The sequence below is a fragment of the Leptosomus discolor genome, chromosome 1 (genome assembly GCF_034619465.1).
Source record: "Leptosomus discolor isolate bLepDis1 chromosome 1, bLepDis1.hap2, whole genome shotgun sequence".
NCBI classification, from domain to species: domain Eukaryota; kingdom Metazoa; phylum Chordata; class Aves; order Leptosomiformes; family Leptosomidae; genus Leptosomus; species Leptosomus discolor.
In genome coordinates this window covers 135,034,620-135,051,428 of record NC_141391.1, presented here as the reverse complement: position 1 = coordinate 135,051,428, position 16,809 = coordinate 135,034,620, and the positions used below count along the sequence as shown (strand labels likewise).

General features: G+C 43.4%; 1 protein-coding gene across 1 annotated transcript in view; it reads left to right on the top strand.

Moving 5' to 3' along the window:
* LOC104349708 (ovostatin) overlaps positions 1 to 16,572 on the top strand; it is a 29,639-nt gene extending 13,067 nt beyond the window's left edge. Inside the window, exons 15-35 of the mRNA XM_086460939.1 lie at positions 462 to 611; positions 1,180 to 1,350; positions 1,655 to 1,787; positions 2,381 to 2,477; positions 2,962 to 3,190; positions 4,486 to 4,609; positions 6,537 to 6,655; positions 7,065 to 7,116; positions 7,899 to 7,982; positions 8,884 to 9,060; positions 9,989 to 10,070; positions 10,528 to 10,684; positions 11,090 to 11,164; positions 12,175 to 12,340; positions 12,598 to 12,818; positions 13,391 to 13,606; positions 14,021 to 14,145; positions 14,495 to 14,585; positions 15,136 to 15,204; positions 16,086 to 16,191; positions 16,511 to 16,572. Coding sequence (XP_086317065.1) covers positions 462 to 611; positions 1,180 to 1,350; positions 1,655 to 1,787; positions 2,381 to 2,477; positions 2,962 to 3,190; positions 4,486 to 4,609; positions 6,537 to 6,655; positions 7,065 to 7,116; positions 7,899 to 7,982; positions 8,884 to 9,060; positions 9,989 to 10,070; positions 10,528 to 10,684; positions 11,090 to 11,164; positions 12,175 to 12,340; positions 12,598 to 12,818; positions 13,391 to 13,606; positions 14,021 to 14,145; positions 14,495 to 14,585; positions 15,136 to 15,204; positions 16,086 to 16,191; positions 16,511 to 16,572 — 2,706 coding nt within the window. The remainder of the gene's footprint in view (positions 1 to 461; positions 612 to 1,179; positions 1,351 to 1,654; positions 1,788 to 2,380; positions 2,478 to 2,961; positions 3,191 to 4,485; positions 4,610 to 6,536; positions 6,656 to 7,064; positions 7,117 to 7,898; positions 7,983 to 8,883; positions 9,061 to 9,988; positions 10,071 to 10,527; positions 10,685 to 11,089; positions 11,165 to 12,174; positions 12,341 to 12,597; positions 12,819 to 13,390; positions 13,607 to 14,020; positions 14,146 to 14,494; positions 14,586 to 15,135; positions 15,205 to 16,085; positions 16,192 to 16,510) is intronic.
* The last annotated feature ends 237 nt before the right edge of the window (positions 16,573 to 16,809 follow it).

Sequence of the window (16,809 nt, the reverse complement as noted above, 5' to 3'; positions counted from 1 at the left end):
TGTGGTCCTGTCCTCCTATTTTTCCCTCTTATATAACACAAATGTGAAATAGATTTTGCTCTGAATAGATTCAAAACAGAATCTTTTTAAATACTTGCTAAGGTGGGCCATGGACCTAGTAAAAACATGATTTGCTTACTTTAATGCTTATTACATGTAATTTGTGTCATAAGATTTGATTTGATAGTAGCAGCAACAGAATTACCCTTTATTTTAAATCACTTCAGGTAGGTTTCATTACAGCTGTCACAGGAGTCCAAGTGTGCTTACTGTCTAAGCCCCCATTATAGCAGAGGCCTGGTCCACAGAGGCAGTGGAGACCAAACATCCCTCTCCAGACAGGCTCTCTGTTCTTTAACAGAAGAGCCTTCTACTCTCCTTGCCCTCCATTCACACACACACTCAGAGCAGCCCCAAGCAGTAGGGATTAACCTTACCAACATCTGTTTGATAAATTTCAGGTTCAATTGCAATTCTCTGAAAAGCAGATGCGCTCAGCTTCCAATGTCAGTTTGGTCATTGAAGCTGCTCCCAACTCCTTCTGTGCAGTGAGGGCAGTGGATCAGAGTGTGCTGCTTCTGAAGTCTGAGATGGAGCTGTCTGCAGAAATGGTAAGCTGCCCAAATAAATGCATTGTCTCCTTCCACTGCTTCCTTCTCCTCTGTTACAGTGTCTCTCTGCTTGAGATTGTTAGACCATATTAGACTTCTATTCCTTTTTACATGTGCTGGTCATAAACCATCTATAATACGCATTACACAGCTCTTGTTTCTTGGCAGTTGGAAGACCTCTTTCATGTGGGACTTGGTTTAACCAGTGACTGGTCTCTGAAAGCATGATCCTCTGTCATATCAGCCACTCTTCCCAGTTTTGTGTCATCAGAAATCTTGCTGAGGGTACACACTGCCCCATCATCCAGATCATTAATGAAGATGTTGAACAGGATTGGACCTAGTATTGACCCCTGGGGTACACCACTAGTTACTGGCCTCTAACTAGACATTGTGCCACTGGTCATCACCCCCTGGGTCCAGCCGTTCAGCCAGTTTTCGATCCAGGAAACAGAGCATTGTTTCAAAGAGGCCAACATCTCAGCTCTGGAAATTTGCAACACATGACAGTATAATCAGAATTGATCTTTCCACGCACACAGGTTTTGTGTTTCCTCCCCCCTCACAGATATACAGCCTGCATCCCCTGCAGGACTTTGAAGGCTACGTCTTCAATGGGCTTAATCTAGAAGATGACCCCCAAGACCCCTGTGTCTCATCTGACAACATCTTTCACAAAGGCTTGTATTACACACCTGTAATGTCTGGATTAGGCCCAGATGTATATCAGTTCCTGAAGGTAAATGTCCGGTACATTACTTAAATCTGTTGAAGTAAGTTTCCACTTATGTAGCTGTAGATATTTCTGCACATGCCACTATTATTAAAACTCATACACAACAAACTGTCCTCATGGACATCTACGCTCAATTGACTCTCGTGCCTACTGTGATTTTCCAGCATGTGCAAAGCTCCCACAAGTCTCAGCATAGATGTCTCTGGGCATCTCTGTGGTGGAAAGGCGGTAATGGGGAAGAGGGAGGAATGCAATAAACCTCAGCTACTGTGCGGTTCTGGCTAACACTGAAAAGTGTTTTTTACAGGATATGGGCATGAAATTTTTTACTAACTCAAAGGTTCGACAACCAGTTGTGTGTACTAGTGAGACTGTAAGACCTCCACCATATTTCTTGAATGCAGAATACATGGCTTCTACACACCATGTCAAATCAACAGGTAATACAGGGGAAAGAAAGAGATTTTATTTTTCTCATTAAATGAAGTGGTATTGATGTGATGTGGAAATAGGCAGTACTCATGAATCACATCACTATTGATATTGAATATTGGTCTGACACAGAATGAGATGGCTTAAGATAACGGCCAATGCCCAAAAAAGCCTTTCAGGTCTACACTTCTGATTCATGTCCGGTTTCATGCTGGGAAGTGTTGGCAATTGGTAGAGTGTCACGCAAAACTAACACTGTTGACATTGATTCCCTTCTGACCAGAGCTTGTTTGAAAAGAGTGTGACAGCATGGAAAGCAAACAGATCTAAATGCCACATGACTTGAGTTCTAGCCCTAGATCTCCTGGTCATATCTGGACACAAAAGCACTTCAAGTAATATTTTCTTTCTTTATGATACCGGGTTATACCGAACTCAGGGATACATCAGTGACATTAATATTTGTGTGGCATTACCTATAGTCTCAATGAGAAAGAAATGAATAAACATAATCATCCTTCATACTGGTCCATGCATATTAAAACCCATCCTTTCTGGGATATGAACCAGGTTTGACTAAGTTCCCATTGTCTCTAACCAGCTGAAGTTGCTAGAGAGGAACGTGGGAAGAGGCTCATCCTTGAGACTATTCGAAAATTCTTCCCTGAAACTTGGATTTGGGATATAGTCCTAATTAAGTGAGTACTGCTTCTTCCCTCTCTTTGCCTTTCTTTTAAGAATTACTAAATATGTCCCCTGGTGTGCTTCAAGGTGGCTGTTCCTCGCTGCCTCTTCTTACATTTTGGCCTGGAAGACCCGCCCACCTGCCCTCCTCTTTTCCATGATAAAATTACCCTGTCCCCAAAGACATCTGTTCCCACAATGTGTGTACCATAAGTGATATTCACTTCCTAAGAAGGGGGACACCTCTGTTTAAAATATGGGTCTGCAAAACAAGAATTCTGAGATTCCTTTCCGAACTAATTGAAATGGTGGGCAGAAAAACATTCAAATGTGCTTTTCACAGAAGATTTGAGTGATAAGTTCTGGGGGAAATTGGATGTGGGATTTCTGCAGACAGAATAGGGGTAGTGCTGATTTTCAAAACCCATTGCCTCTACTGAGAAGCAAGGTATATGAAACTTACCCTTTCTAAACTCATCCTTTATCCATTACCATCAGCTCTACTGGAAAAGCCAGCATCTCATACACCATCCCTGACACCATCACCGAATGGAAGGCCAGTGCCTTCTGTGTGGAAGAGTTGGTTGGGTTTGGTTTGTCTGCGCCTGCCACCCTGACAGCCTTCCAGCCTTTCTTTGTGGACTTGACCTTGCCATATTCTATTGTGCGAGGAGAAGATTTCCTGCTTAGAGCCAATGTCTTCAACTACCTTGACCATTGCATTAGGGTATGTACTTCTGCCCACAGTCTTAGACCTTAACCCATCTCCAAAGAAGCTGCAGCAAAATGTTTGGTGTAGATGACTGGATCTTTCCCTGCTCTTGATTGACATACTGCTCATTCTATCTGACAATAGATTATCCTGACTGGATTTGCCCTCCTAAACCACTACAAAGCAGAGGGAGATCTGTGTGAACAGTGACTAGGATGGGTATATAAGCAGCTGTCTCGAGATCCATAAGGGAAGGACATAAGTGCTTTGCAGAGTTTCGTTCACCAATCACAGTCATGGAAGCCATTGATGGTTTTAGTGGGGTCTTTTCTTTAGGGATATATGTGAAAGTGTGAAGATGTGAAGGGCTTGTACTTGCCAAACAGAAGCAAGTGGGAAGAGCAAGCAGTGGGCAGCTGGCAAACCATTCTTCTCTGGGGCAAAAGTTCCCAAAAGTACCAAAACAGAGGGCACAAAAATCCAGTACTTGCCCTACAGAGTACCTGTCCAGCTAGAGGCTCTATTGCTCTCAGGCGCTGAGGGACTGTTCTCTCAATATTCAACATTTTCCAGGCATAATAGCTCCAGACCACAGGTGCACTGCACCTCTGCATGGAGGGAGCTTACATGTGGTTTAAAGGTCACTTGAAGAAATTAAAACAGGGATCTTCTGTTTGGCTTCTTGTCCCTTATGTTGTATCTAGGAAACCTGAAAAAAGAAGCAGGTGTAGAGTCTGGATTTCTTCTGCTTGATTTGAATGCTGAAAATTAGGTTTCCAGTTTCACAGGGAGATAACCACCAAAGCAGGAAAAATTAAGAGACAATTTAGGAAAGTTTTTTCCAAACTCTGTTAACAGTTTGACCTGGCAAAGCAAAAAGGTCTCGGGTTTTAATCATTCTAGAAAAAAAGGTCTCCATTATTGAGGCTTTCATCTCTTAATCTTGTTTTTCAAGTGTTCCTACAACAACAGGAGAACAAACACTACTCGGTGGTTTCCTTTGCAAGTTTGTTCAAAGCCATTAGCACCAGGTCAACTGAACATGATTTAATATCCTGATCAGGAAACAGATGTATGCATAGGATATTTAACATCTCAGTGGAGAACGTCATGAGAAGGAGAAGGGAATACTCTTAAGGTTACATCTGATGGATGATTCATCTAACACCATCATCCCAGGCCTTAAATCTGCTCTACACTGTTAACGCTGGACATAAGCAGAGACTCTCTCACCTCCCCTCTAACAATAAAGCACCATTTGTCTATGGTACAAAATCTTCACTCCATCACACTCCTTTTTCTGTTCTCAGATTAATGTTTCACTGTCAGATTCTCTTGATTATGAGGCCAAACTCATCTCCCCAGAGGATGACGGATGTGTATGTATCAAACAAAGACAGACGTATGTATGGAATATTTTCCCCAAAGAAATTGGTAAGTGCCTTTGAATCTACCTGCTTTTCTGTCCTGAGATTGATACTAATAAATTTATACCTCACCAGGAGAACCTAATCCTCTTCCAACCTGGGGAACTTGGTCTTCCACTGGTCTTTCCAGCTGTCTGGGTTAAAGAGCTCCTCCACCACTACAGTGTGTTTATCATTCCCATTTTCAAAGATCAGTTCTCTTCCCATATGTCTCACCTAGAGTGACTGACCATTCATTATGTTGCACTACTTAATATCTGTAGATCATAGAATCATAGAATGGTTTGGGTTGGAAGGGACCTTAAAGACCACTTAGTTCCAACCCCCCTGCCACGGGCAGGGACACCTTGCACTAGACCAGGTTCCTCAAAGCCACATCCAACCTGGCCTTGAACACTCCCAGGGAGGGGGCAGCCACAGCTTCTCTGGGCAACCCGTTCCTGTGTCTCACCACCCTCACAGGAAAGAATTTCTTCCTAATATCTAATCTAAATCTACCCTCTTTCAGTTTAAAACCATTACACCTCATCCCATCACTACACTTTCTGATAAAAAGTCCCTCCACATCTTTCCTGTAGGCCCCCTTCAAGTACCGGAAGACAACTAGAAGGTCGCCCCAGAGCCCTCTCTTCTCCAGGCTGAGCAGACCCAGCTCTCTGAGCCTCTTTTCACAGGGGAGATGCTCCAGCCCCCTGATCATCTTCATGTCCCTCCTCTGGACTAGCTCCAACAGGTCCATGTCTTTCTTATGCTGGGGGCCCAAGAGCTGAACACAGTACTACAGGTACAGTCTCACCAGAGCAGGTAGAGGGGGGAGAATCACCTCCATCTATCGACCTGCTGGCCACACTTCTTTTGATGCAGTCCAAGATATGACTGGCTTTCTGGTCTGTGAGCCCACACTGCTGGCTCATATTCAGTTTTTCATCCACCAGCACCCCCATGTCCTTCCTCACAGGGCTGCTCTTTATCCACTCATTGCCCAGCCTGTATTTGTGCTTGGGATTGCCCTGACCCAAATGCAGGACCTTCCATTTGGCCTTGTTGAATTTCATGAGGTTTATGTGGGCCCACCTCTCCAGCCTGTCAACTCCAGCATGTCGACTCCACCACTCAGCTTGCTGTCATGGTCAAACTTGCTGAGGGTGCACCCAATCCCACTGTCCATATTGCCTACATAGATGTTAAACAGCACTGGTCCCAATACCGACCCTTGAGGAATGCCACTCGTCACTGGTCTCCACTCAGATAGAGAGTCGTTGACCACGACCCTTTGAGTGCAACCATCCAGCCAATTCCTTACCCACCAAGTGGTCCATCCGTCAAATCTGTGTCTTTCCAGTTGAGAGACAAGGATGTCGTGCAGGACGGTGTCAAATGTCCATTTAGATGACATCGGTTGCTCTTCCCTTATCCACCAATGCTGTAACCCCATTGTAGAAGACCACCAGATTTGTCAGGCACGATTTGCCCTTAGTGAAGCCATGTTGGTTGTCACCAGTCATCTCTTTATCTTCTATGTGCCTTAGCATATTTTTCCAGGAGGATCTGCTCCATGATCTTGCCAGGCACAGAGGTGAGACTGGCCTGTAGTTCCCTGGGTCTTCCTTTCTTCCCTTTTTAAAAAAATGGGGGTAATGTTTCCCCTTTTCCTGTCAGCTGGAATTTTGCCAGACTGCCACAACTTCTCAAATATGATGGATAGTGGGTTAGCAACTTCAACCACCAGTTCCCTTAGGACTCATGGATGCATCTCATCAGGTCCCATGGACTTGTGCACCTTCAGGTTTCTTAGGTGGTCTCAAACCTGATCTTCTCCTAGTATTGACAGTTCTTCATTCTGCCATTATCAGACGAAATTTCTCACTTTCACCGTCATTCTGCAAGATAGACATTAATTTATTTTTTTTTCTTCTTTTCTGCTACTATTTAAGGTAATGTTACATTCAGCATTACTGCAGAGACCAAGGATGATGAAGCTTGTGGAGTCAAAGCACCTGGGAACATAAATATTGACTACAGGGACACCCAGATCAGAACAGTGTTGGTTGAGGTACTGTTCTTACTGTTTGCCCTGTACTCCCTTCCACAAGGAAATAAAAATGCAGGAAAAGTACCAAAAGCTAGTAAAAGTTCTCCAGGTTCCCTAAAGAACTCCTTGCTTTGCTCCACCTTCATCTGGCTGATGTTCAGTCTAAGTCCACTCCTATCTGATATCCTCTTCCAAGAGGATCAGTGTGTGTTGGTAAATGCATGTCTCCCTCATGCAGAAGAGAAACTGGAAAGGATATACTCCATCTGATGGAAATATGATCAAGTATGAACCTGTAAACTGTTGCTTCAATCCAGCTGTCTTATGATGCAGGAAGATGAGGTGGGAGGTGGCTCTTCTGTCACTGCATTTCTTCTGCATTCTTTGTTCTTATCCACTGCATGTGTCTCTTCTTCCCGTCACCATGCAGCCTGAAGGCATCAGAAGGGAAAAGACCCAAAACTCCCTGATCTGTACAAAAGGTAAGGGTCTTACATACTGCTGTACTGAGAGGAAATGAAAGGAAGGTTGGAGTTTGCACTCTTTCCTGCAGTGCTCGTTGATGCTGTCCCTCCCCTTTTCTCTAGAGATGCCCAAATGTCGGATTAGCATGTTACAGTTAAATTCCCTGCTACACAATTCGTGTGTGATCTGGTGCATGTCACTTAGGCAGTGTTGGGCTGCAGTCAACAGTGCTCAGATGCTGAAGGAAGGCTGCTATGAAGCTATCAAAGGGAGATGACCTTTTTGTGCAAAATCTGTCCTGAATTTCATGCATTCATGTTGACTGCTGTCCTCTATTCCAAGGGTAACTGTAGTTTGCAGCTTTCTGCTTCTAGTGGAAATGGGAGAGAGAATGTAACATTCCCTTCCACACCATCTCGGTGCTGACAGCAAAGTGTTTCCAAGGTTTCCTGGAAGCTCTACCTAAAAGAGGCAGAAAAAAAGCCGTGATCCACACCGACCAACTCTCCCCACTGTTTCACTGAAGAGATCCCCAAGGTTCATAGACATTACGGCCTGTGAGCACCAGCCTTACCCTGTTCAACTGATTTCTGTTAAGCCATGACAGTTAATCCACCATTTGGTCTGTTTTTCACAATTTTGGTTTTGCTGTGCCCCCTTCTCTCTTGATCTTGATGACAGCTGTGAGTTTCTACCTATTGCTGTATCTCATTCGCAATTTCTATCAGGAGCATTTCGCTTCTGTAACCAATGTTCCAATACAAATGACCACAATACATTTAATATTTTTTCTCCACAGATGATGTGGTTAGTCAAGATGTTGCCCTAGATCTGCCTACAAATGTGGTGGAAGGATCAGCCAGAGCTTCCTTTTCTGTTGTTGGTAAATATATAATTAATAAAACATAAAAAAGAAAGAAAATATAAAAATGTAAAATGAAAGCTCTTTCAGGATCCAAAATGTGAGTTTCCACTCCTTGTGTGGGAAACTTTTGAGCAAAGAGACTGATTCTCATCTTGTCCATCAATGCTTTTTGTTGTGTCAGAGAAACAAAGTTTAAATATTGGTTAAGACATTATGAAGACATTTTTCTGTTTAAATTTATTGCATTTGAACGTCTTACTCTGAAGTAGCACAGTTCTAAGTTATGACTTCAGCCAGAGTCGTACCAGTATGACCATTTTCCACTCACCCACCTGCAAATCAGAGATGCTAGTACCATCTTTTCAGTCTTTTCCTGAAAAGGACCTGGACTTGGTTACAGGACTCATTAGTCATAAAGCCTTTGCTTTGTAATAGTGGTGATTTCAGCTCATTCCAGAAATCCCTTGCTGGGTCTGTGCTATCTTTCCTAAAAATAACAATTTAAAGTTGGTCTATGACACATCTGCATAACTAATGTCCCTTTTCAGCATTAGTTGTTAGTTCTGCAACACATCACTGATTGTAGCATCTCTGGGCTGTTCCCCTTCCCTCCTCTGGAAACAGAAGTCTCCTGGAAGTTTTTCTTTTTATTTCTAATAAGAAGTATCTGCTTGAAGGGGCACTAAAATAGGTAGTGTTTCTGCTGTGGGCGATTTAGATTAAGTAAGGAGAGGCAGGGAAGGGATGTCTTTGTTGACTGCAAAGCAGAACAGAACAGATCACTCAGCACTTCATGCTTATTGGAAAGGCTTGCAATGCCAGCTAGGCTTTCCATGACTGTGCCTACAGAACAGAAATTACTGTTTAATTCATTGTCCATGAGTTGTGCTAATCCCCCCTGGCATGTCCTCTTCCCCAGGTGACATCATGGGCACTGCCATGCAGAATGTGCACCAGCTCCTCCAGATGCCATTCGGCTGCGGGGAGCAGAACATGGTCCTTTTTGCACCCAACATCTACATCCTGAACTATCTGAACAAGACAGGGCAGCTGAGTGAGGAGGTCAAATCCAAGGCCATTGGATACCTAGTGAGCGGTGAGAGCTTTGTGCTTTCCTTACAATGTATGCTGAAATCCCCATTGCGCCCAGTGAGCAGAAGCAGCAGCATGGCTATCCTAGAAGTATGGCACCACTGCTGTAGCACAGCTTAGTGACCCAAGGGTCTGCCCTGGTCAAGACAATTGTTATCTTTTCTTTATCTTTCCTTATCCTATTTTGCTGAGACTTGTTGGGGATAGTCTGAGTGAGGAAGATGAAATTGGCCTCGACAGCATCCCAGTATACCCGTGAGAAGATGAAAGAAGTGGATGAAGAATGTTGTAAACGGGTTTGAGGAAGTGACAAGAGACTGAGCAAGAAGAGACTAAACAAGTGAATACCACAGAGCAGAAATTTGGCAAGAGAACAGTAGATGAAGTGGGAAGTACAGTAGGAGCTCCAGCCAATCAGTATGTGAATAGAGGTGAATGGACAGAGCTATTGAGCAAATTATTTTAGCAGCCTTAGTGCATGAACCGATGGACAGATAAGAAAGGTTATAAAAGGGTATGCTTTTTCTGCTGCACCATCTTGGCTTTTTTGTAACTTAATAAAGGCTGCCTTCTTACATATATTTCTGTCGGTGTCGGTCCCTACCGTGACAGAGACTCAACTGCCATGTTTCCTTTAATGTCTTGTCTTTTGTTCCCTTTTCCTTTTGCACCCAGGTACAGTATGTATCCTAATCCTCTTAGGTTAGCTGGAACACAGAGCTGATACAGCTCTGTCTCTTCTGTGACTCAGTGTTTCTGCAGGACAAGATGCTCCATGCTTCCACCTAAGTTCTCTCAGGGCTCCCCTGTCTTTTGGTAGATATACATTGCCTCTCCACTCTTTCCCACTGTGGTTTCAGATAAATCTGATAGCAAATGGAAGAGGGTTTTATTTTTAAATTAGTAAGCACTTCCCTCTCCATGTTTTGCAGGCTACCAGAAGCAGCTGTCATACAAACATCCCGATGGGTCCTACAGCATCTTTGGCACCAGAGATAAAGAAGGGAACACCTGGTGAGTGACTGGGAGCAGAAATGGCTCAGTGATGAATTTGCATTGAATTCACATGATACAGATAAGAGGCATCTTTACTAGCTAAATCAGATGTACAGAGCTGGCTAGGACTGGGATTCTGTAAGTACTAAGAAAAATTTTTCTCCACCCCCCACCAGGTGGGTGCACAGAGAGAGGGGATCTCTAAAGACCCAACTGACTTTTTGATTTGCACTCCTGCTGTCTCCCATTAAACACAATGCACTGCAGTGCTCGGTAGCCAGGATGAGCCCCTGAGTGTGCTTCCTGTGTCACAACCCTTTAACTGCCCTCTCCTGCAGGAGCACACAAATAGAAAACAAGCCACCAACATGTTGGCTGAAGCTCTTCATACTTATGCATAGCATTAATGGGAGGGATGACTTTTTTCTATTCCTACTTGCAATGCTCATCTCACAGCTTCATGTTTCCCTTGCAGGCTCACTGCCTTTGTGTACAAATCATTTGCACAAGCTAGTCACTTCATCTATATTGATGACGATGTTCAGGCTCAGACCCTGATGTGGCTGGCAAGCAAACAGAAGCCAGACGGCTGTTTCCGAAGTGTTGGGACACTCTTCAACAATGCCTTGAAGGTGGTAGAGGGTTAATTCTTGGTCAAATTTACACTCTTAAGAACATGCTGTCCCATTACTGTCAAAAACTATGCTCCAAGCCAAATGCCTGTCCTCTGCCAAGGGCTAACTCTCCACTCCTTGCAATGACTATTTTCTGCTCAGTCAGCTTCCCCACACTGTACTTTACATCTTGTGAGCACCTGAGATGGGGTTACAGGACCATGAGCTTGAGGGAGTGATGTTTTTTGAGGTGGTAGCAATGGGCTTCTCTTAGTTTAAGAGCTGTTTAAGAGCTCTGTGTATGCTCTTCCTCCCTTTGGACTGAAGTGGTCACGCTCTTCCAGCTGGGATATGTCAATTCATATTTAAAGACTTCTTGCTTGTGGCATTCACTGATGATTCTTCTCTCTGTGTCCTTTTCAGGGAGGAGTAGATGACGAGCTGTCGCTTTCTGCCTACATCACAATTGCCATGCTAGAAGCTGAGCACTCCAGCTCGGTAAGGAGACCTTCAGCTACTGGTATTCAGCAGGAATTTGTCCCCAGTTGTTGATTTGGCTCCAGCATCTGCTACAAATTGTCTAGGCGGTAAAGAGAGAGAAAGAAAGGGAGAGAGAGCTCCCAGGGAACATGACTGTGCTCTATGTCTGCACTAGTTTCTGTGATAGAGAAGTTCCCCATCTCTATACCTCTTAAACCAACAGTGTGCAAATAGAAATTGTACAGACCTCAGTGGGATTAGATCTATTTGAGAGACCCAAAATATTTAGTGACAGCTTTTAGTTTCTGATAAAAAACTTGACAGATAGTAACCCACACACTATGACAGCCTCAAATATGGCTCACTCAAGAAAGTAAGTCATTGCAGGTAAATCCATAAAAATAAATGGAGCTAAAAGCTGTGTTGGTAAAACAAATGTCCATCAGAGTGAAAAACCGATCTGTCATTTTTAAAAAGTTATATTTCAATATATGAGCTTCTCTGCCTCGAATTTGTCATAACCTTTCTGAGGACCTTCCTGATTAGTGCATTAGCAAAGACACAGAGTCAAACCGTGAACATTTTTTACTTGGTGTAAACCTAGTACAACTCCACAGAGTTAAATTAAAATTACACCAGAGTCACTGAGGATAGAGACTACTAGGTTGCATTTGTTCAAGGCAACAGACTCTCGGCTATAAAAGTGAAGAGTGAATTGTTGTCGTGGACCTAAGCAGAAGGAATCAGCTATGACAAAAAGAGAACAGTCTTCTGTTTATAGACCTGCATCTTGAAGAACACACTGAAAAGCTACTTGATTTGTCTGATGTTTCCTCTGAAATGCCTTCTTAAAGAATTCTGTATTCTCTCTCCTGAAGTCACTATACAAACAGAAGCGCCATTCTTATTGCTGTGATAGTGACAGGAAGAACATGTTTAAAGAAAATAAATGTTTGGCCAGGTGAAGACTACTGTCCTGAATCAAATCCATATCCTTTTTTTTTTTGTTTTGTGTTTTTTTTTCAAAGTACCCTGTAGTCCGAAATGCCTTTTTTTGTCTGGAGACTGCGTCTGAGAAGAATATCAGTGACATTTACACTCAGGCACTCATGGCCTATGCTTTCTGCTTAGCTGGCAAGGCAGAAAAATGTGAATCATTCCTTAGAGAGTTACAGAAATCAGCAAAGGAAGTTGGTGAGTTTCAGCCATTTGGGGAGATTGGGAAGTGGGAAAAGGGACGGTACATGGTCTAACCTTGACAATATTGAGAGTACAGGCACATTAACCAACCTCCACAAATAATCTGCGGAGTTAATTTACAGCACATCTGTTGCTCTGGAGAGAGTACTTGTGAGAAAGAGGTTGGGATACAGTATGTCTGTGAGGCAGCATAGGGCAGTGACACCTGTAATCCATTTTCATTGCCTTTCACCCTCTCTTTGTTTATTCAGATGGATCACTGCACTGGGAGCAGGAGGGAAGATCTCCATCAGAAAAGTCTCCCTCCTTCCTTGACCATGCCCCATCAGCTGAAGTAGAAATCACCAGTTATGGGCTGTTGGCATTGCTCTACAAACCCAACCAGAATCAAGAGGATCTCACAAAGGCCTCAGGGATTGTGCAGTGGATCATCAGGCAGCAGAATCCCTATGGAGGTTTCTCTTCCACCCAGGTGCCAAACCTCCCTTCCACTCCTCAGCCAATCCTAGGAATTGGGGCACTGGTTCAGGGTGCCAGTGGGTCTTTGACTACCTAGTCTTATTTCTCTTTTGTATCTGCTGTCTCAAACATACAGAGAGCAAGCCTTTCTCTTGAAGATATCAAAATATTTTTTTTCCTCTTCTTCTTAACTGCAGAAAGGTTAAAACCATACAAGACTAATTTGACAAGCAACAGATACAGAAATTTGTGTCAGGGATAAGCCTAGAAAACACCAAGTCCCAGCTGTTATATGACCAAGAAGTGCTCTGTAGTTCCTTAGAAAACACATTTCATTACTATGAAAAAAACCTAGAAATGTGCTCTGGTGTGAACATTAGTGAATGTTCTGACACTTTCATATGAGTAGAGAGATTTCTTCCACCCTAAAACATATATACCAGAATGAAATGGCTCCTTATATATAGAATGTTTCTTTAGCCAGGATGAAGTGACTGTGCTTTATATTTTAACCGTGACTTTGACCTCCTCTGCACTGGTCACGCTGTGTAGCTAATTGTCTTTTATTATTTTCTTTTCCTTCAGGACACAGTCATTGCTCTTCAAGCCCTTGCTGCTTATGGTGAGGCCACCTACAATTCTGTTACACAAAATGTAGTCAAGGTTGCTTCCAAAAAGCCTTTTGAGAAGGTATTTATCGTCAACAATGCGAACAGGCTCCTGCTGCAACAGACTCTCCTTTCTGACGTCCCTGGGAAATACAGCCTAACAGTGAATGGTAGTGGATGTGTACTTATGCAAGTAAGCGTCTGCTCTTCTCTTCATTGTGTCTCACATTCTGCATACAATGCAGCCATGTTTTAGACGATTCTTTATCCGACTTCTCTTTACTTTTCCTAATTATTTTAATTTCCTTGACTATTTAAATAGTCTTTTCCTCATCCCAGGTTCTGACTCCTGTGGAGTCACAGCATGGAAAAAAAGAGTCGTTTCTGATCAGCAGTATGTTTCTCTCTGGGAGGTGACTCTGGGTACAAGCACCTTCATTGTTAAAGAGCAGCAGTCTGAGGTGTCTTTCATTGACATAAGCAAGGATCTTCCGCATAAAACCAAGAGCAACATTGCCAGGAAGCTTCACTAAGTCTGACATTTTTTTTTAGAATACAAAGAAAAACCCTTGACATGCTTGAACAAACGGGTTTTTTCCTCTTCCAGATGGTACTAAGATACAACATTCGCCTTCTAGAGCGGGCTTTTGGATTTTCACTCTCAGTACAGGCATCAAATGCTTCCTGCCCACTGGATCAACCAGCAAAATTTGATATTGTCCTCATAGGCAGGTAATGCACCATCAACAAATCAGTTGCACAGATGACAAGACATGCAGAGAAGATTGCTGTGTGTATTCAGTTCTGCTTATAAAGTCAAGAACGATGAACTGATCAACATGTTGATGATCTCAGCCTGTAAGGCACAATATCCCAAAAGACCTTGTGACAGTAACTGACAGCGGTAGCACATACTTGGCCCCTTCATACTAGGGTCCTCCCCAGTGTCTGCCCTCTCAGCCAGTCAGCAAGTGCATGTGATTCACACTAGCCTCACTGCACTGTATCAGGCCAGGAGCAGAGAGCTGGGGTTTCCTTCCCCAGACATGGTCCAGACTGACAGGGGCCTCTGTTGTTTCAGTTACACAGGCAATCGCAGCAGCTCCAACATGGTAATTATTGATGTGAAGATGCTCTCTGGCTTTGTTCCTGTTAAGCTTTCCCTGGATAAGGTAAACTATAGGAGCAAGATTAAATGAGTAACCCCAGGGACAGAGGATAAAACTGGTTATGATGAAAACAGAGGCTTGGTTAAGAATCATTCGCCCACAGACCTTGCGAGGTGTTTGCATGACTGCACCATCTTCATTACTGGGTGGAGGGATTGCCCTAGAGAGGCACAGACATTAAAAACAAGGAAGGGTTCCAGCTGGACCCTGACCATCTGGCAGCTGCAACTGTGAGCTGGCACTGTCCAGGTAGGGAATGGGTGGAAAATCTGCCAGACTAGTTCTGAAAACTATACACTAGTGACAAGCAGTATTCCCCAAATGAACTGCAGTGCCTTTCATGCACTTGGGAAATGCTCATACCCCCCACTAAGTCAAGTGGCAGGTTTTGCTCAGTCCTCTCCATCTATTCAGCAACATTTGTACACTAAAAATTAGCTGCCAGCCCTTGATACCTGGCTAGGAACAGAATGAATCCCACAGCCGTGCAGTAGTAGGGTCTGAGGTAGCACATGTTTCTTAATATATTTATCTCCATTTCCTTGTTTTAAAGCTCATTGATGGTCGTACAGTGATGCAAGTAGAAAACAAGAAAAACCATGTTCTTCTTTATCTGGAAAATGTAAGTTCTGATCCCTGTCTATTTAATTTTCACAAAGGATGCAAATAGCATGTAATGGATAAACCTACAGTGTGGATACACTCTGTGAAGTGCATTTATCATGTTCCTTTCCTCATCAGTTTTCTCCTGTAGTCACCAAGCTGCTTACTCCTCAAACTGCATGCAACATCCCAACCTCCCAAACAGCTTCAGACTGATGCCTACCCTACTACCAACTAGAAATAAGTTAATAAAAAAAACCCAACACACAGAAATTAATCAAGATTCTTTCTCCTTTCAGTCAATAGAGGATAAACACCAGAAAAGAGGTTCCCTTGTGTGTACGTCTTCTTGGTAGGCTTCTTGTAACCCTCAGTCCTTCCAACAGGAAATGAAACATTGCTCTGATCTCCTCTGGAAAGATTTCCATTCCTTCTCTTATGCTAATTCATTCCCCAATTTAACCTGTAATCTAATCCCTGGATCAGAATTTACATAGTGAAGTACATTTGCTTGGGGCCCTACAGAAGCCAACATGCCAGTGGTGCACATTGCTTCCCAGCTTCTCGGTGGCACATAATGTTCATGTCTGAAATGGAAGGGGTTGGAATACCATCCTTCATCTCTCTGACCAAGAGATCAGTCTTTTGGGACGTTTTTTTCCCTCTCTGGCAATAGGATGTGTAATAACTACGGAATCAAACGTGATAAGAAGATAGGAAACCTACAACTCTTCAGCTTCACTTTGGACTCTCCAAACATATTTCAGTTAATGGATGTCCTACATCCATATGTGTGGCATCAGTGGCATTTGGAATATCTATCAGTTACCACCCTGGTCCACTACAGATGGTGTTGTACAAATAAGGAGACTTACGTGATCCCTGTCCCTCTATTCACAGATCTCACAGAAGAAAAGGAAGGAAATCACTTTCTCAGTTGAGCAGGAATTCATAGTGACCCATCCCAAGCCAGCTCCTGTGCAGATCTATGATTACTATGAAACAGGTACATCTCTTGATTTTAACCAGTATGAAGTTTGGGAGAGGGACAGCGACAGCAGAAACACCGCATGTATTAAGTGAGACCTAGAACTAGCCCCCCTGGAAAGAACACTCCTCTTAACTCTGTCAGGATCTGGTTTTAGTGCCAGACTCATTTCACTTCAGTGAGCTTGGTCTCGTGCCCAAGGTTACAAAAATGCTGTGCCAGAACGAAGGTTTCAAGGATCTCCAGCTTAAGCATGTGTAAGGTATATCCACCTCCAGGGAAAGGCACAGGAAGTGGCCTCTAAGCTAACAGGAACATTTCTTTCTTTCTTCTCCAGAAGAGTATGCTGTTGTTCAGTACATGTCACCTTGCAAAGAGGCTGATGGAGAAATGGACTAATGACTAGAAAAGTGAAAGCCAGAAAAAAATTCCCAAGCAGGTAAGAAGGTGAAGTATAAAGCAACAAAAGCAGAGGGATTGGCAGGGTGAGTAGAGAAATAATTATTCTTGCAGAAATGGAGTCTTCAGCCTCCATCAGGCTTCTCAGGGAGCAGACAGAGAGTGGCCAGATCCTGTCCCATGACACATGCTTAGTGGACTCCAAGTGGAGACCATGTAGTTGTTCATGGGAAGAGC